General features: G+C 40.9%; 1 protein-coding gene across 1 annotated transcript in view; it reads right to left on the bottom strand.

Annotated features, from left to right (window-relative positions):
• Positions 1 to 1,373: 1,373 nt before the first annotated feature.
• The window catches only part of LOC147098596 (erlin-1-like), a 36,692-nt gene continuing 17,912 nt past the window's right edge, over positions 1,374 to 20,153 (bottom strand). The window contains exons 6-13 of the mRNA XM_085970471.1: positions 19,120 to 19,181; positions 14,085 to 14,210; positions 12,751 to 12,824; positions 12,237 to 12,295; positions 11,380 to 11,471; positions 8,855 to 8,944; positions 5,976 to 6,055; positions 1,374 to 3,761 (exon numbers count right to left, since the gene is read on the bottom strand). Coding sequence (XP_085826597.1) covers positions 3,513 to 3,761; positions 5,976 to 6,055; positions 8,855 to 8,944; positions 11,380 to 11,471; positions 12,237 to 12,295; positions 12,751 to 12,824; positions 14,085 to 14,210; positions 19,120 to 19,181 — 832 coding nt within the window. The 3' untranslated portion in view covers positions 1,374 to 3,512. The remainder of the gene's footprint in view (positions 3,762 to 5,975; positions 6,056 to 8,854; positions 8,945 to 11,379; positions 11,472 to 12,236; positions 12,296 to 12,750; positions 12,825 to 14,084; positions 14,211 to 19,119; positions 19,182 to 20,153) is intronic.

The following is a 20,153-nucleotide window of genomic DNA, read 5'->3' as shown; positions in this document are numbered from 1 at the left end:
GGCTTAGGGGGAAGTCAGATGCTCAGTTTTAAGAGGGGAGTCATCATCATCAAGGCTACTGGTTTGTGGCTTTCACAGGGAAATGGTTGGAATCATACAATGCTTTCCCCAAAATCAGCAGCAAAAAATCCTATGTAATCAAGACCTATTCATTCACTGAACCAGTGGAGCTGGGTCATCACCAGATCCTCTCCAAGCAGTCGGCTCAGGTCAGTGTTGACAAATACCCATGAGCTGACTGCCTGGCCCAGCCCTCCAATGCAGAGGTGTAAATATTACAAGGAAACAATTAAGAAGCAAGTTGTCCAAACTTTGATTGTTCTCGCAGCTGACAGGCGACTGCACTTTGGTCCAAGTGACGAGCAGCATCAACTGAGACTAGTGAAGGAATTTTAATGATGTGCACAACTCAGCAGTTAGGATATATACCGTGGGGATGGCCATCAACTTGACAATGCAACTTTTAAAAATAAACTTTGCAGACAGACACTTTGTCAATATATCTTTCAAGGGAAGGGGTGTTCAGTGTGAGGGAATCATAATATACCCATCAAAGGCACTCTATGCCAGTGTCTTTCGGATGAGACGCTAAACCGAGGCCCCGTCTGCCCTCTCAGGTGGACGTAGAAGATCCCATGGCACTATTTTGAAGAGCAGGGGAGTTACCCCCCTGGTGACCTGGCCAATATTTACCTCAATCAACATCACTAAAACAGATCATCACATTGCCATTTGTGGGAGCTTGTGGAGTGTACATTGGGTGCTGCGTTTCCTACATTACAACAGTGACTACACTGCAAAAAGTACTTCATTGGCTGTAAAGCGCTTTGGGACGTCCAGTGGTTGTGAAAGGTGCGATATAAAATGCAAATCTTTCTTTCTTCTCCCAGTTCAGGTATAGCAGTCAGATAAGTAAAGCTCTCTGTAATCTGCCTTAATGGGTGTCCAAGCACCTCTGCTGTAGCAGTAAAACTTTTTTTTTTTTTTGTGCCTTATTTCCAAACCAGACTCTAAGATTGCCAGTCTAGTGTCAGTTTTGTGCTGTGGGCCCCTGTTGACCGAGAACAAGGAAGGGCACTTTTACAAAGTTATGCTGTCTACTCCGGCTCAGTGGTCAAGAAGTCTCCCACCCAGAAGACCATCACCCCATCAGTCTGGACTGGATTTGAAGCCAGTTCTCAGATTAAAGGCCAGCATCTCAAACCACTGCACCACTAGAATTTAAAGAGCAAGCCACATTTCTTGGTATGTTTTAAAATTAAGACAGATAACTTGCATGAAATGTGAGCAAATGGTGGCAGTATTTACTCGAAAACATAAATGTAAAACACACACAAAACTATCCCTTTCAAATAATGTAAAAAGTCAGACAATATGGTATCAAAATAAGTTTATTTTTGTGACAGATATCGGAAAAAAATCCATTTTGTGCCTTTTTAGATTCACTTTTACAAAATTTGTTTTAGACATAGCCTACATAAATTCTTTATATACGCCAAACCCTTTCTCCAGATATTTGAACTTGGCCATTTTTTAAAACATAAAATTAAATTCCAGACTGCTGCCCAAAGCATTTAAGACACCTTGCATACCAATCAGTATCGTACAGATTGTTTCAAAAAGTAATTGTAAACTTAAACTCTACTGATTACCACCATTTCCCAGATAGAGGGAGAGAAAACAATCTTAAGATGCTTAACAACTGAGAAAAGAGGCAAGCCATCAGAATTTTGGAATTATACAAGTGCAAACTATTTTGTACGGTCCACATCAAGAATACCAATCTGAAACACAAATTTGCATTTATAGTTAGTGCCAAAAGGAGGCATATTAAAAACCCAAACTCCCAAGAATATAATGAAATTAAATTTAAATCAATCCAAAAAGTGTTGCTTATATAGATGTATTTTTTTCTGCCACCAAGATTTTTTTTGGTACATCATTTGAGACAGGCACTGCTTTATACGGTGAGAAATACGTCAGACCCATTGGAACCGATATTCAATTTTCACATCAAAATCTTAAGAAATCTTGGAGGGGGGGGGGGGGAAACAAAATCAGCATTAGCTCAATACAAACGTTGCATATAAAAGCTCGAACACTACAAGAGGATATCAACTACACAGCATGATGTAAAATGTTTCCATTGTACAATGAATTATCAAAAATAAACATCAGTATCTGCATATACCAATTGCCCAGAGATCAGAGTGGGGCTCTTGGCAAGGAAAAGTACCTTTAATATTTGCCTGCAATTCAGCCAACACATTAAAGTTTAATATTTATTTTAAACTCATTTTGTTTTTCCAACAATTAAGCAATGCATGTCTGGGAGAGCTCAATTAAAAAGGCTATTAATAGAATACAAGCAATTTTGCATCATTGCCTAGAGTTATGAGTCAGTCTTGGATGGTTACAGCAAATTTTAAGGGTGAATCTTTGACCCTGGCTCGGTTGGTTCCCACAATTGGAACTGCAACTTGCATTTTAAGAGTTAAAAGGGACACGAGTGCCTGAAGCCTTCAAAAGCGTTTGTATTCCTGCAATGGATGATTTGTAGTCTGTGAGAAAAATGTTTCATAAATTGAAAAAAACCTACATTTTCAAATTTCACACTGCAGGAAATATGGCGACTCCAAAACTACCAGCACCAGGACCCAACCCCCCCCTGAAATGGCAATGATGCACCGTCAACAGAAATAAGCACTTCCTTTTACCAAAACTATCTAAAAGATGCCTGCTGTACTTAAACAGTCTACAGGCCAACATATTTTTGCTGCTGTCCAGTAATAGTCGTAGAGCACGACTGCCAATGTATTTTCAGGAGACAGTAAAAAGTTAAGTACCCTCTCAGAAATAAAACGTATCCAATACAGATTGTAGCATTAGCGGACAGGTGACTGGGGAGGTTTCCGATAACAAATGTGATTGGGGACATGCATATTGTTGAAATACAATGGCATCTTGATAATTCTAAAATGTATTTTCCAATTCCACTGATCTATTTTCAAAAGTATTGTAGTTTGTCTAAGTTAAAAAAGATTTTCACAGTTGTCAATCATTTTCCTGTTGATTTGATCATAACCAAAAATCACTATCAAAATACCTGATCACAGCATTTATTGCGCGTTTTAGGTATTCCAATCATAATGCTGTGACAACCCTACAAGTACACAAGTAACCCTTATTACATGTTTTTGTAAATTCACAGAGTGCCACAATCAGCTTTCAGATATTCAGTTAGGCGCAATATTTTGTCTCAGACATACAGCAGCTTTTGACGTGGAATAAGTGTTCAGGAACACAGTCTTAGTCATCAGTAACGTGTCAAAATTTCCTCCTGTTGACATTCCAGCATTGTTGTATAAAATCACTGAGTACCCCCTTGGTATAATGCTGCACCCAATTCGATGGTCGTCATACCAGAATCCATGCCAGCACACTCCAACAACGTTGTATAAATCGGTGTTCTGCAATATTTAACAAAGCAGTGTCTTTCATCTACGCTCAGACTAAGTTGCGGTCTCTGTGGAGTCCTTTATTGCATCTTTTTGTTTCTTGCTTGATGTTGCTTTAGGTGCAGACATCACCCGGTCCTTATCCTTACTGGAGGAAGCTTCCTCAGTCCTCGTTTCAGTGTTTTGGTGAAAAGCATTAGTATCCAGAAACATGTCCGGTATGTCACTGCCAAAATAAATCTTGCTGTTTGCTGAAATTGCTTGGTATTTAACTAGCTCCAAATACTCTTTAGTCAATTTCATCTGTTGTTAGGAAGGGTGGAAAAAAACAGAAATCATCAATTCGCATCCGAAACATGAATAATCCCTTAACCACTAATCTTCATAAATGATGTATAATTAATGGCTGCAAAGAATCCCATGGTCCTTACCCAGATTCACTTTCTATGAAAACAAACTGAATACCTTTCCTTTTTTTTTTGCTGTGTTCTCACTAAGAATCTTAGAACGTATTCAATAGATGATTTTTTTTTTTTTTAAAAAGACACGAAATTACAAATGTGCATTTTTTACCGAGTAACATTTGCCAATGTCAACAGGTATTTTCTATTGTACAACATGTGCACACACATCCCAAGAATCTTACTGATAAGAGATACTTACTTAAAACTCTTCACTATTCTAGCACAACAGATGTGCACTGCATATGCTGGAATAGATAACTGTATTTCACATCTTAAAATGTAAATTGAATGGGCCTGAATTTGCAGTCGGAGGCTTCCCGTGGGCGGATGCCTCTGAACTGTAATAAATCTACACACCTACCCGATGGTCCAGGACCCACGGAGTCTTGCGCTCCTGGGCCTTTATGCGGAGGCTTGCGTAGAGGCCCACGTATCCCAGGGGTGCACGTGGATCGCAAGCGCCCCTGGGATCACGTGGGCCAGCTCTACCGATCAGAAAGAGGATTCCATTTATGTACAGAATCCACATAAGCTCAATAGGAATCACCCAAAACCCATATGTAATTTTTATTTCAAGGTTGCGTACATGTTTAAAAATGAAATAAAATACAATTTCATTAAACATTTAAAACAAAAATTTACTTTTTTGAAAAATAAGTTGAAACATTCAAGGGGCCAAAAACTCTTATTTTACAGGTTTTTGAATGTTAAAATTATTTTTTAAATTTTATTTTAATATTTATTTTCACCTTAACACCTGCTTTTACCAGATGTAAGAGTTTCATGGGCATTCGCTGGGCAGTAGTTGGCAAATAGCCCGACTCTCCGCCAGCAAATGTCCATTTCCCGGGGATGCGGAGGATCTGTCAAGAAGATTTCCTCCTGTACGCGGTCATAGGCCATGGAAAATCCGGGCCATTAGGTTGGATCCTATAAATTATCTGGTAAGTGTCTATCATTGGTGCCGTTATTTCAATGCACACTTCTATCTTGTAAATTCTCTTGTATTTAAGATTTACATACTTCTCATATCAAGCCATATATGCTGGTGGTTTATGACTCCAAATATTTGCCCGATAAACAATACACGGTTAGTAAAATGGAGTTGAAGCAGAGAACACTCCTTTAATGAAGTGAAATGTGAACAATTTCTACATTGTGGTTCAAAAACCATTGCTGTCATACTCAAAAAGGTAACTTGGTAGGTGATAAAATAAACAATGACGCCGTCTAAACATAATTTCCAGTGTCACAGCACTTAGCAACTAATAGCCATTTAAAAAAAAAATTCAGATGATCAATTAAAATCGCACACTAGAATGGCATTGCCCTAGGCTTCTTTAACCAGCCAGTTCTGATTAGAATGGAGACATACTGATGAATGTCCATAACATGTCAGGGGACATGGGAGAATGTTTGCAAAGCAAGGTCTATAGACTGATAAAAGTGGAAAACCGGGGACCCTTTCTATACACAGCCGTGGCTCAGTGGGTAGCCCCCTCGCCTCTGCGTCAGAAGGTTGTGGGTTCAAGCCCCACTCCAGGGACTTTGAACACAAATCTAGGCTGAAACTCCAGTGCAGTGCTGAGGGAGTGGTGCACTGTCGGAGGTGACGTTAAAACCGAGGCTCTCTCGGATCCCATGGCACTATTTCGAAGAAGAGCAGGGGAATTATCCCTGGTGTCTTGGCCAATATTTATCCCTCAATCAACATCACCAAAACAGATTATCTGGTCAGTAACACACATTGCTGTTTGTGGGACCTTGCTGTGAGCAAATTGGCTGCCACGTTTCCCACATTACAAGTGATTACACTCCAAAAGTACTTCATTGGCTGTAAAGCGCTGCGAGACATCCGGTGGCCGTGAAAGGCGCTATAAAAAAATGCAAGTCTTTCTTTCTTATTGGCGAGTAGCATATGGTTCCTGTGTATCCATACATGTGGAATCTCCTCTTTCATTACAACTATTCTACAATGGAACATGTATAACACGGTTGTTTGTATTTAGCAATTATCTAGGGAAATCAAGTGCACAGAGAAAGTGTTCCATACCTTGTTGGCTTGTGCAGTTCTCTGAATAGTGTAGAATTCTGCATCTGCTTTAGCTTTTTCTCTGGCTGAATAAGCAACATCTACAACCAAACCAAAACAATTAAATCTCTACAGCTAGACCACAGCTGGAGCACTGTGAGCAGTTCTGGGCACCACACTGTAGGAAGGATATATTGGCCTTGGAGGGAGTGCAGCCTAGGTTTACCAGAATGATACCCGGACTCCAAGGGTTAAATTAAGAGTGTAGGAATTGCCAAATTCCTATCTGAAGTACTGAGACCAGGCAACTCTGGTAATTAAACGATGTTGAATACAAACTGGTGGAAGTAACAGTTAAAACGCAAGAGAACTAAACAACAGGTGTTTGCTTAAGGCTGACTCCACGAGGACTGATTCTGGAAGCTTCCCCGCTGACGTCATGACATCATCACGTTTCCCGCCGTTGGGAACGTCACGTGACCTGCGTGATGACGTCATTGCGTTCGGTCTACATCTTAAAGGGACCGCATTATTTACATACAGCAAACAAATACAGGTACCGATTCACTCTGTTGAAGGCAATTATGTACATACATATAAGAGTCCCTTGGTGGCTCTGCCACAAGAGGACAGATTACACAAACTAGGGTTGTATTCCCTGAAATTTAGAAGGGGAAGGAGTGATTTGATCAATGTTTTCAAGATATTAAGGGGAATGGATAGGGGAGAGAGAGAAACTATTTCCACTGGTTGGCGAGTCTAGGAGGAGGGGCCATAGTCTAAAAATTAGAGCCAGACCTTTCAGGAGTGAAGTTAGGAAACACTTCTACACAAAAGATGGTAGAAGTTTGGAGCTCTCTTCACCAAATGGCAATTGATGCTAGATCAATTGTTAATTTTAAATCGGAGAATGATAGCTTTTTGTTAACCAAAGGTATTAAGGGATATGGGCCAAAGGCGGGTATATGGAGTTAGGTCGCAGATCAGCCATGGGGCTCGAGGGGCTAAATGGCCTACTCTGTTCTTATGTTCCTCTACTTCTCACTTTAAACATGGGATGCCAGCTGACAATTACATTAAATGTTAAAATACTTGGATTTTTGCTGTATGTAGTGACTACTGACTGCCACTGATTCACCAATGCATAGTACAGTGAACTACAGGAAACTTTGTGCTATCCGGCACCGACGGGACCGAGCTGTTGCCATCCCATCAAAACTGTCGGACAAACCAGCGCTAATGTTAAAACATACGGAAGCTTTTGAGCTCCGTATCTAGCAACAAACCCTGTTGCTTAGCAACAGCTTCTAAATAGTCGGCCGTAGCTTGCAAGCGTCTCTGTAGCTAAGCAACAGCTTTAGCTAGACCTTGCAGAGCCTGACTGGTGGGGGAAAAAAATACTTATTGAACCGACTCCTGAATTTTGCCGGTGGCTCGAGCATTCCGGACAGTTAACCTCCGGATAAACCAAAGTTTCCTGTAGTCAGATTTGGCTAGTTAATATTTGTTAAAACCAAATACAGTATCACATCTCTTTCCAGTGCTTGGTTTTGAAAATGCCATAAAGAAAAAAAAGTTTGTGCCAATAATCAAGGGTTATGTAAAGAATTGAAGTTAGTTATTTTGTTTGGAAATCCCAAATCCATAGCATTTCAGGGAACCCAGCCAAGACCTCTTCAGTGTACATGAACATTTCCTTTTGACTCTCCTCCCATCAACTAAAATATCAATGCAATAATTAGGATGAAATAGCCAAAGTTGTTGGGACATCAGCTAATGATTTGTTTAAAAACAAAATGCAAAGCCTATAAAAAAAATTTTTACAAGGTTTCTACAGAATCAAATGGGAAGGAAGATTATTCACATTTAGATTTAGTAGTCACCTTTTGAATGAAAGCAATACTACTCCAAGTAGTGAAAGTAATTCAAGAGATAGCAGTAGTGGGGAAATGGGTGGTCAGAGATACCGGTTCAATGAAGTGCTTGGTTTTGTCATTCAACTTATCCAATGAAAATCTGCCCCAGTGGCTGGAATTCACGCTCTTATTCTTCCACTTCGGGAGGTTCCCTCATATTCTGGGGGAGGGGCTGCTGTTGTACAATTCCAGGATGGGTGCCGAGAAGCCCCAATAAAAACTGTTTATTGACAGGAAATGCTGAGATGGCATGGAGGAAAATCTTAATCCATGAGCCCCTATAATGGCAGATCTTTGGACATCAAATTTCCAGAGACTAGAATCATTAATACTGTCCCACGTGGGGACTTCAAGAGGATGCTGTCCTCCTTTGATGGTCATCATGTGAGGCAGTTCTCCCAAGATTTTGAGTGGGCCGTATCCCTGCCTTGTTGCCTTACAGAATGCACTTGGAGCTCCCCAATGATGCACGGTGAAGAGCTGAGCCACACAGACTGAAGGTCCCAGGTTCTATATGCGGGTTAACGTTAGACTGTTAAAATTGACTAAACCAGTGGGGTGGGGTAAATGTCAGGGTTCCAGCTCGTGATCACTATTCAGCAACAATGGCTGAGAAATGATTGTGATCAATGGCCCTGGTGGTCAAATAGCCTGCTGGCACTCAGTGCAAGGACTATGGCCCATTTGGGTGAGATATTGGAGGGCGATTGATACTCATGGAATTGTACCCCAGGAGGAAGCCAACGTCTTTAAGAGGAGAGAAATTGTTAAGAAAAAAAAAATGAATGAAGATTGGTAGTTAGATATTTTGTGGCCTAGTAACAAGGGTATGGGCATCCAGTCATATGACTAGTATGTTAAAATACAAGCTATTAGGGTTAAGATATAGAGCGTGCCATCTCCCAGGTTAAACTAATTTGAATGTGTATGTAACACTTCACTTAAAAGTTTAGAACGAGGATCAGATGTTGCTAAAACACTCACCTTCAATTTCTGATATCTTCTTCTGTGTTTCCTTTTCCATAACCTTCTGCTGGAATTGAATCTGTGCTACTTGTGCAAATTTCTCTGCCTCTATATATTAAAAACACCACATCTAAATGTACTGCAATGCACAAGACACGCTACAGTATTTGCAAAACCCAAGCACAATTTTTTTTTTTTTTAAAGGTTTAAACAGTCAATATTTCCTAATGGTCCTAGATAATCATAGACTTGACAACAATTATACAAAAGTTGTGTCTCGGATAAGCCAAAAAACAATGCCTTTTGTGCCATTGATATTAACTACATTCTTAAATGGATTCTCATTTAAGGCACCCAAGCTCCAGCATCAGATACACAATATGGTGGAACATCAGGTTTTCCAAGCATCTCCTGTACCACTTTGTTTTGCAAGCTTTCATACCTAAAGGTTACAGGACAAATTTCACATCTCTCAAGCATGCAAGGGGACTTACAATCATGGTAATTCTTTGCAATGGTTTGTATTGAATTCAAAATATTCACGCCAGAGAAAAAGGCCAAGAAATGTTCACCGTACTTAATTGCATGTTAAGTTGTGCGCAGTTAATTAAACAGTAACCGTCAATAACAGTCAGATGCCTGCAGGATTTGGCAGCAAAGCAACAGGTCAGCACTAAAATTTTAAACTGGCAATATGGTTTGAAGTTAATTAAATTTATTCTATCATCACAAATGATTATTTCAATGTTATAGCTTATAATTTAATCATTGTAAGGAAACTGAAATCATTCACTGGAGTGAACATGGACTCCAGCTACTGCATTCAAGGTCTTGCAAAAACAAACCAACATTGCCCCTAGAAAAAGCAGCATAATTTAGTCATTCTTTCACTCAAACCTTTCATTACTCACTTGTGCCTGTAAGGCTCGGGAGCTCGAAGTCTTATGAGAGACAAGTCCCCTATCTATACAACTAAAACAAGGTGACCTGTGTTAAGCAACTTCGCTATATTGAGGTTGCCAGAGAATAAAACCAACAGGATTATTTTCAGATCTATGTTGCAGGAGATAAATGGTTGATTGTTGCAGTATAAATTTGTTGCATGCCTTCTTTTTACAACCCCATATAAAATGTTCCATTGTGGGTGTTGCCACCATCACCAAAACTCCCGTTCCTGCATTAGCTTCCTTACAGACTTAAAAATTGTATTTAATAAAGCCAGCAACAATTTCACCAAAGAAAACACAGCTGAAAAAAGGATTACAGATCTCACCAAGAGGCAACGAGCGCACGATATTTGAAAAGAAAAGGTGCAGGGCCATGGGGAAAGAGCAGGGGGAAGTTGGACTAATTGGATAGCGCTTTCAAAGAGCCGGCACAGGCACGATGGGCCCTATGGCCTCCTTCTGTGCTATAAGATTCTATGACTGCGCTACAGCAGGACAATAAAAGCAGCTTGGTGCTTTTTCCCCCCCCAGAGTCATAGCTCTTGTAGTCCCACACAAGAGAAGCTGCTGCTGAAGTACAACTCCATTCCTCCTTCTTAGGCAGTCCCTCGGAGCCGAGGATGACTCGCCTCCACACCAAAAATGAGTTCGCAGGTGACCGATGAGTCCAATGCGGGACCTACAGTCTCATATAATGTGATCCTTGAACATGGAAAACAATTCAAACATGAATAAAACTTATCACAGAATGGCCACTGAACTTAAAAAAAATCCACCTTTTATATCGTCAGCAACCGATGAGATCTAAAATCAAGTACGTATCTGGAAGGACTGAAATCTCAGGACAAGCTGAATATTGCGCATTAATAAACCTTGTGTGAGAAGTTTGGTATTTCTCACTTTGACTTGAACCAATTTCCATTTGAAATTATCTTTTGTTCAACCTCCCAGAGTAGATTTTCAGTATGTGGAGATCCAAGTACTTAGTTTCTTATCTCTCCAAAATCTCAATTCATTTTCAGAGTTATTTGCACGATTGAAAGATTTCCTCCTTAAATCAGGTGCTCATTCAGCAAGGTCTGGGCCCACCAGGCCAGCTGTCTGACTGTGGCTACGCTGTCCCAGCTCATCAAAGCACCTTAAAGGGATCCCCATCTGGCCCATAGCAGCATCAGTCCCCTTCAGCAACACAAAAAACTTCATCCCAACACCACCACAAGCTCAGAGCTTGCATTTAATGAACCAAACTTCATTTAAAAAACTGAAAGTTATTATTTTTCCTGCCACTCAACTCAAGGTTGTGCTTGGGTCAGACTACACTTCAAATATTGCAATTACACAAAAGTAGGGTGAATCTGCAATTCCCATGATACATCACTACACACACACACAGTTGCTCCACAGGGACTACAATGCTCTGGTCTATGTTACCTGGCTGTAATGACATAGGTGCTCGTGTACTCTGGGTATTGTAGTTCCACAGGATCAAAACAAAAGCAACGCCACGATGCATCACACACAATGTCAAAAAGAGCACACAGGCCCAAGTTAAATTGTCAACTCAAGCAAGAGGTTCTCTAAAATGGAGAGACATACCAATAATAGCTCGTTTTCTTTCAGTTTCAGCCTCTTGTTCTACAACTTTTTGCCTCTGTGCAGAAATAAGCAACTTTGTCTTCTCTCCTTCCCTGAAACAAACAATTTGCAAACAATGTAGAAAAAACAAATCTAAGATGTCTACCAATAAGCCGCAAACATGGTGTGCTGTAATATTGCTTCGGTCTACCGGGTGAAAACCTGAGAAGTTTAAGGGGGTCAATATACCTGAGAAGTTTAAGGGGGTCAATATTTGCACTCCAGGCGAGGAATTTCAGGGGTCAAAAACTATGATTTCTAAACCCAGTGGTGTGTGTGTGCGTATTGATTATAAATATATATATCACCCCAAGGTTAAAAACCTGCAGAACTTTGCTGACTTCAGAGGTCACAAACAGCCTGATTTTTGAGGTTAAACACATTGATTACGCTCTTGCAACTCATATATGTTTAACGACTCGCTTATCTGTAGTCCAGCCGTAATGGGTACATTCTGTGCTTTGCTTCATCTAAACTGCAGTAGCCCCAGCTGGGCCATGGACTCGATTGATGAAAGCTGGCACGAGCTTGTGTAAAGATTATGGAATGTAGTTGGAAAGATAGAAAGAGAGAGACTGTAACGAGAGTTGGATGAAGATGATTTAGAAAGTTGAGCTCAACAACTACATGTGATCATCGACAGCAAAGCATCGTGGTGTGTTCCAGGGAGTATGTTCATGTAACCATTAATAAACTTGTAAGTGTTGGACTTCTGCATCTCATTCCCGGTACATTGACATTGATTGTTTCACAAAAAAAATTGTTTATGGCTTTGATACAGCTACTAATGCACGTCATTTATGACGCAACCAACTTACATAAGTTCAAAATTTCTTCTAATTGCCTCTGGAATTTTAGGTTTTGTAACTCGAACTGCCTGTTGGTTCGCAAGGAAAGTACAACAATTACTAAAAAAAATAAAACTTTTCAACAGAGACTCATATAGCTCCAATGGTACATAAAATTCCCCAAGACTTCAGCATGTTAAATTGACCAATTCTCCTGAACTTAAAATATCAAAAGTTCCATAAATCTCATTACACTGCAAGGGACAAAACTCTCCAAAAGTTGTCTTTCAAAAAAACTGAACATTTAAAATACCACACTGCCCAATATGCTTCCCCCATATTTTCTTTATGAAACCATTTGACAGCATAAAAAACTTTGGATATGGAAATAATCACATCAAGTTCAGCTGGAATTCAATTAGGAGTAGAGGAAGTGAATCACAACTAAATTTTCATAGACACTCTACAGTTGTCGAGTATATACAAAGTGCACATCCAGTAGACCCTGACGAGGTATTTCAAAATCAAGGAATGTTTTATTTACCTGTATTGTAAGGCCTGGTGCCATAGTATTCAAGTCTTTTTGTAAAGCCAACTTCAGGTTTTCATCTATTTGATCTGGAGCATAAATAAGACAAAACGCAAGGTTGGAACATGTTTTCATGTACCACATCAAAACATGTATTGTTCAAAATGCCAATGACCCTACCAAGATAAAACTTCTCATCTTAACTATCATTGGCCCACAGTTGGTGCTTCCACGTACTGCGCGACAGCAGAGGCTCAGTATTCCACGTGTGGTCAGAGGGAAATTTGCAGCCGAGTCACACTAGCTGCTCTCGCACCGTGTGACCAGTTCACTAGCAGAGGTGCAAGATCAGGTCCCCAACCTGCCCCCTCCGCAAAAGGATGTGCAGGTTAGATGAAAACCAAAATGCTGAGTAAAATTTAACATTTGCCACACTACCATCGGTTCTTCCAATCTAAAGCATTTTGTTTGAAATTAAAAGAAACTTATCAAAAGCAATTCCTCAAACCGATGTTCCTCTTCATGCCAACAGAAACTGACATGTCTTTTTCATCTACAACTCTTCTCAGGCAGTCCCTTGGAACCGAGGATGACTTGCTTCCACATTAAAAATGAGTTCTCAGGTGACTGATGAGTCCAATGCAGGACCTACAGTCTCTGTCACAGGTGGGGCAGACGGTAGTTGAAGGGGCGGGTGGGTGGGGTGCTTGGGTTGACATGCGCTCCTTCTGCTGCCTGCGCTTGGCTAACGCTTGCTCCCGGCGAAGAGACTCGAGGTGTTCGGCGCCTTCCCGGATGCTTCTCCTCCACTTTGTGCGGTCTTGGGCCAGGGATTCCCAGGTGTCGGTGGGGATGTTACACTTTTCCAAGGAGGCTTTGAGGGTGTCCTCGAAGCGTTTCCTCTGCCCACCTGGGACTCTCTTGCCGTGCCGGAGCTCCGAGCAGAGCGCTTGTTTTGGGAGTCTCGTATCGGGCATGCGGACAATGTGACCCGTCCATCGGAGCTGATCGAGCGTGGTCAAAGCTTTGATGTTGGCCTGAGCAAGAACACAGACGTTGGTGCGCCCATCCTGCCATCTACAACTAATATAGTTACGGTTAACTGAATAATTTTAGTTTTTCACCTTTTAAAAAGTGAATATATTCAGTTTTTTAAATACGGCTTGAGTGGACACATTTTCACCTAGATTTACACATTACTAGGTTTTATAGCCCATATTTACAACTTTTGGCTGACTTCAACAATGTCAGTAATCAGAACTCATGGCCTGAAATCGTGTTTCATACTCCAGCAACAATCTCCCACTACAATTAAAGGTCTCTTCAAATTAAGATTAAACAACCCTCACCAAAGTAGTCAATGTAGACCTCCTGCAAGGTGTGCACACTGCAAAACTGGTTCAACTCATGATGAATTTTGTTGAAAATCAATGTCTTGTCATAGTCTGCCGTGTAGTTCTTAGCGATATCATACACTAAAGGAAGCAAGAGAAAGCTTTACACATTTGTTCAATACATCCTGATTTTGCAGGTTAGAAACATGAAGTCCGTATATTTGAGTCATTTGGACGTTGGTACAAGAGGAATGATAGAAATTTTTTGAATGCCAAAATAGGGGGCATGACAAATATAAAAGGCAGCATAAGACAGGTTAGCAGAGTAGATCAATAGGTGGCAGATGAGTTCAATGCAGAGAAGTGTGAAGTACAGTTTACTCTTGATAATTCAAAGTTGTTTTTTGCATTAATAATTGCAATGCTTTAAGCAAAGACCGTCACAGTTAAAAAGTCAGATAAATATTTGTAAGGGAAGAAGATAAAAGGAAGCAGAGAAATGGGAATTGAGTAGGTATCTCAAGTTGAAGAGCTAGCACGAACACCATGGGCTGAACTTATTTGATTCTAGGTCACTAAATTTTCTCGTCATTCTTCAAATGTTCCCAACATTTGCTTTACCTTAATCCATCTTCCTCACTTTATCCAACATGCGTCACTTCTCTATCCCAACAAATAAGATTCAACTTGCATCCTTAGGGTTTTTTTTTTTTTTTAAATAAACCAGTAACGAGTGATGCATTTTAGCCTTAAATAAATTGTGCAAATGGGCAGTCAAACTTTATATACAGTACTTCAACGAAAACTGTAAATAGTAATGGCACAGGTGCCATTTGACGTCTCTCCCACCACCGCCCACTAAAAGATTTTATGTAGGAGGTGGGGGTGATAAATACCTAAAACATAGAAACAAAGAAGATAGGAGCAGGAGTAGGCCATTCGGCCCCTCAAGCCTGCTCAGCCATTCAATGCGATCATGGCTGATCATCCAAATTCAGTACCCGGTCCCTGCTTTCTCCCCATACCCCTTGATCCCTTTAGCCTTAAGAAATATATCCAACTCCTTCTTGAATATATTTAATGAACTGGCCTCCACCGCCTTCTGTGGTAGAGAGTTCCACAGGTTCACCACTCTCTGGGTGAAGAAATTCCTCCTCATTTCTGTCCTAAATGGCTTACCCCTTATCCTTAGACTGTGTCCCCTGGTTCTGGACTCCCTGACCATCAGGAACATCCTTCCTGCATCTAGTCTGTCCAGTCCTGTCAGAATTTTATAAGTTTCAAAGAGATCACCTCTCATTCTTCTAAACTCCAGCGAGTACAAGCCCAATCGACCCAATCTCTCCTCGTACGTCATTCCTGCCATCCCAGGTATCAGCCTGGTGGATCTTCGCTGAACTCCTTCCATGGCAAGAACATCCTTCCTCAGATAAGGCGACCAAAACTGCACACAATACTCAAGATGTGGTCTCAACAAGGCCCCGTCCAACTGCAGCAAGACATCCTTGTTCCTGTACTCAAACCCTTGCTACGAAGGCCAACATACCATTTGCCTTCTTAACCGCCTGCTGCACCTGCATGCTTACCTTCAGCGACTGGTGCACAAGGACACCCAGGTCTCATTGCACTTCCCCTTCTCCCAATCTATTGCCATTTAGATAATAATCTGCCTTCCTGTTTTTGCCACCAAAGTGGACAACCTGACATTTATCCACATTATATTGCATCTGCCATGTTTCTGCCCAATCACCCAACATGCCCAAATCATCCTGGAGTTTCTCGGCATCCTCCTCACAGCACACACGCCCACCCAGCTTTGTCGTCTGCAAATTTGGAGATATTACATCTAGTTCCCTTGTCTAGATCATTAATATATAGTGAATAGTTGGGGTCCAAGGACCGATCCCTGCGATACCCCACTAGTCACTGCCTGCCACTCGGAAAACTGCCAACCAGTTCTCTATCCAAGTCAGTACCTTGTCCCCAATGCCATGTGCCTTAACTTTACACGCTAATCTCTTATGCGGGGTCTTATCGAAGGCCTTCTGAAAGTCCAGATACAACACATCCACTGGTTCTCCCTTATCTATTTTACCAGTTACATCCTCAAAAAATTCCAGTAGATTAGTCAAGCACGATTTACCTTTTGTGAATCCATGTTGACTTTGTCCGATCCTGTCACGGTTTTTCAAGTACTCTGCTATTACATCTTTCATAATGGACTCTAGCATTTTCCCCACTACCGATGTCAGGCTTACCGGTCTGTAATTCCCCGTTTTCTCTCTACCACCTTTTTTGAATAGTGGGGTAACATTAGCTACCCTCCAATCCATGGGTACTGTTCCAGATTCCATCGAATGTTGGAAGATGATCAGCAGTGCATCTACTATTTCTAGGGCCACTTCCTTAAGTACCCTAGGATGTAGATCATCAGGCCCTGGGGATTTATCAGCCTTCAATCCCATCAATTTCCCCATCACCATTTCCCTACAAATACTGATTTCTTTCAGTTCCTCCCTTTCATCAGACCCTATGTTCCCCAGCATCTCTGGGAGGTTATTTGTGTCCTCCTTTGTGAAGACAGAACCAAAATATGTATTTAATTGGTCTGCCATTTCTTTGTTCCCCATTATAAATTCCCCTGATTCTGACTGCAAGGGACCTACGCTTGACTTCACCAATCTTTTTCTCTTCACATATCTATAAAAGCTTTTACAGTCTGTTTTTATGTTCCCTGCAAGCTTACTCTCATATTCTATTTTCCCCTTCTTAATTAATCCCTTTGTCCTCCTTTGTTGAATCCTAAATTGCTCCCAATCCTCAGGATTATTGCTTTTTCTGGCCAATTTATATGTCCTCTCCTTGAATCTTATGCTATTCCTAATTTCCCTTGTTAGCCACAGTAAAGAAAAATCACCCCCACTCAAAACACACACCATACAAAAGGAAGAGTGTGCTACATGCAGGAAGTGCTGCAGGATAATTCAGCATTTATTCAGACTCACATTTTTCCACATCCTCCATTGCAGCATGCTGGAGAACTTACTTTGCTCTTTGCGATGCAGTTCAAAAACAGCCAATTACCTCACCCGACTGAAGGTAGGGAGTGCCTGAATATTGTTCAGGACTTCTATCTAATGGCACAAAGACTGGGCATCTCACCATGCGTGAACGACAGGAACAAGGCCTCTGGTTTATCATTCCATGGTTCAGCAAATAGAAGATCCAATGTAAAGATTACTGTGCCACACTGTATTTGTTATTCACTCGATTTCCAATGAGCCGCAACTTGTATTGTTAAAGCCTGCATTCTAATTTAGTGCTAAGACCCACTAGTTAACAAACCAACAGATACGTGTGCATGAAGGAGGTCCTGAATTTGGAAGAGTGGCAGAACCACTGGGGTCGTTAAATGGTTGGACCTTGTACTAGTAGCATTTTGTCATCGTGCATTTTTAACCAGATATACACCAGACAAGAAACTTCGAGTCCAGAGGCTAAAAGTGAGGAGATATGATTGAGTCATATCAACTTGCTGGTTTCCCTCTTACCAAAGAAATTTGGCAAAAGGCTATAGACCCACCAGCAGTACCAAACAAATACTTGCACTCTGCACCACTCCTTCAACATGGCAATATTTTATGGCAACATTCCCTTCCAATTCAAGTCCGAACTCCCACTACAGATTTAAAGAACAGACCACCCAGTAGAACAGATATAGGGAGAAAGTATATATTTTTTTTTATTTTTTAAAAAGGATCTTGGAAAGAGAATTGCTGTGTAAACGTCACAACACTGAAGGAGGGGAGCAGCAGTGAGCAGGAATAAGCAGGTTGAAATAAGAAACCAGTGAAAAACATATTTGTAAACGCCAGCTAAATGAAGGCAAGAATTTTGCGGGGGAGGTTCTTTATTATATTGACTTAATGGATATACATTAATGGATTGTCTCATTTTGGGGACGTCTTATGCACTGGATATCTTGTACGCAAGTATAAAAATACAGAAACCATATGTATTATTGCCAGTGCTTCCAATAGCTTCATAGAAGTAGGCACTTTTCCAGCCGAGAACAGCCAGCAGCCTACGGGATGTGCAGTCTGTCAGATTTTGAGTAGGGGAATGACAAAGAATTTCTCTTTCCTGAGGAACTTGTTCAGATTTCAGAGAACAAAACATAGTTACAGTAAACTTTGGTTTATCCGGAGGTTAACTGTCCGGAATGCTCGAGCCACTGGCAAAAATCAGGAGCCATTTCATTCGGTTTTTTTTCTTTTTGTTGCTTTTTTTTCCCCCCACCAGTCAGGCTCTGCAAGGTCTCGCTGAAGCTGTTGCTAAGCTACAGAGACGCTTGCAAGGTACGGCCGACTGTTTAGAAGCTGTTGCTAAGCAGCAGGGTTTGTTGCCAGATACGGAGCTCAAAATCTCCGTATGTTTCAACATTAGCGCTGGTTTGTCCGGCAGTTTTGATGGGATGGCAACAGCTCGGTCCCGTCGGTGCCGGATAGCAGAGTTTCCTGTATAAACATCCTAGTCCCTTTGGGAGTGATTACAGTCCCTCCTCTTTTGGCTTTAGGGTCACCTTTTCTCCTTTACAATTTAGTTTAATCAAGGAAAAGGACATTAGCGCTGCAGGAATGGAACATTTGCCATCAATAGATCACACTCACGGTTCAGATCAAGGGTAAATCAGCACCGTGCACTTCAACCCCCATCTCAACAAACCCCCCACCAGTTTAATGTGTCACTTCAGAACCTTGTATACACCCTGAAAAGGGAGAACGCAACAAAAATAAATCTGAAGCCACTATTACTTGTTTAAAAATATTGGAAATAAATAGGCAATCATTTTATGCTGCTGCCCTAGATTTTAAAATGAGACTTCAATTCCATTTTTTGTTCAATCATTTGAAATAACTTGTTCCAGACAACAGGTTGTGCCTTAACGTTGTTGCTCACTGCTTTTAAAAGAAAAAAAGTTCTGTGAAAGTAAGCGAATTAACCATTGTGGCTGAAGTCTCAAAAACCATAAGGCTCACCAAATGCTGACCTGCACTTGGAGCAAGGCTGTTCACCACTTCTATCCTGTCAAAATAGATCATGACACCACCACTATTAAAAGGAGAAAGCAAAAATGTTAAATATTTCTGTATAACATGAAGAATTAAACAGCTCAGCCATCAAAACAACCCAAAGTTATGGTCTGCGCACAAAATAACTAAAAGAACCTCTCGTTGACTGAGAATAACAATTTTTTTTTTTTTTTTTTTTTTTTAAAAACACCTACATGAAAAACTCCTCAGGTAAACCACACAGGAGGGGAAAAAGACACTGTTCATTACACCGAATACAGTCCCATCCACAAGCTGGATCAGCTGCAACAACAAACAAGGTGAGCACATCACATTTCTCAATGTACCATACACTACCTGGGTAGCATGCCTAGGAGGAGAACTCAGCTGTAGTCTGTTCAGTGTGCCCATATGATGAAAATCTCTACCACTTGAAAATTAAATGAAATATTCAGTGCATTTTTAAATTGGCAAATTGGTAGAATTCAGTTGTCTTATTGGTTCCACCAAAGCCACGCCACTTAAAAGTTACATTAACTCTTCGGTAAAGCGCGCTGGCAATCATTTACATGACTGCACATTGGAGAAACAAGTCTTGGGTTCACACCTGAGAATCCTCACGTGGCAAGTTGCCAGTCACGGTGGAAGCAATTTCCAGGCAAAACGAACACTCCAAAGGGAAAGGTGACAAACTCTCCTCTGCCCAATTTATCCAAACCCAAACTCCCATAGCAAGTTACACAGTGGCACGTGCAGAACAGAAGATCACTAACGTGGCCTCTTGATCAGATGTGAATGCATACCTTGGGTTCTTACATGTACAAATTGCTTTTTCTCCCTCATAAAAAGTGAAATATTACAATTTCAGTCAATGTACCAAGGGCAAAATGTGAACAAGATTGCCAAGTGATATAAAATTAATTAACTCAATTTGTTGAAAGAATTTATTTAAAGAATTTTTGCTCGCTCTTTCCCATAAAGTTTATAAAAACTAAAGCAAAATAGTCACAAA

Source organism: Somniosus microcephalus, chromosome 29, assembly GCF_052327205.1.
Source record: "Somniosus microcephalus isolate GS21.2 chromosome 29, FLI_Smic_1.0, whole genome shotgun sequence".
Taxonomy (NCBI): domain Eukaryota; kingdom Metazoa; phylum Chordata; class Chondrichthyes; order Squaliformes; family Somniosidae; genus Somniosus; species Somniosus microcephalus.
Note: the sequence above shows the minus strand (reverse complement) of the source record. Positions and strands in the feature narration are given on the sequence as shown.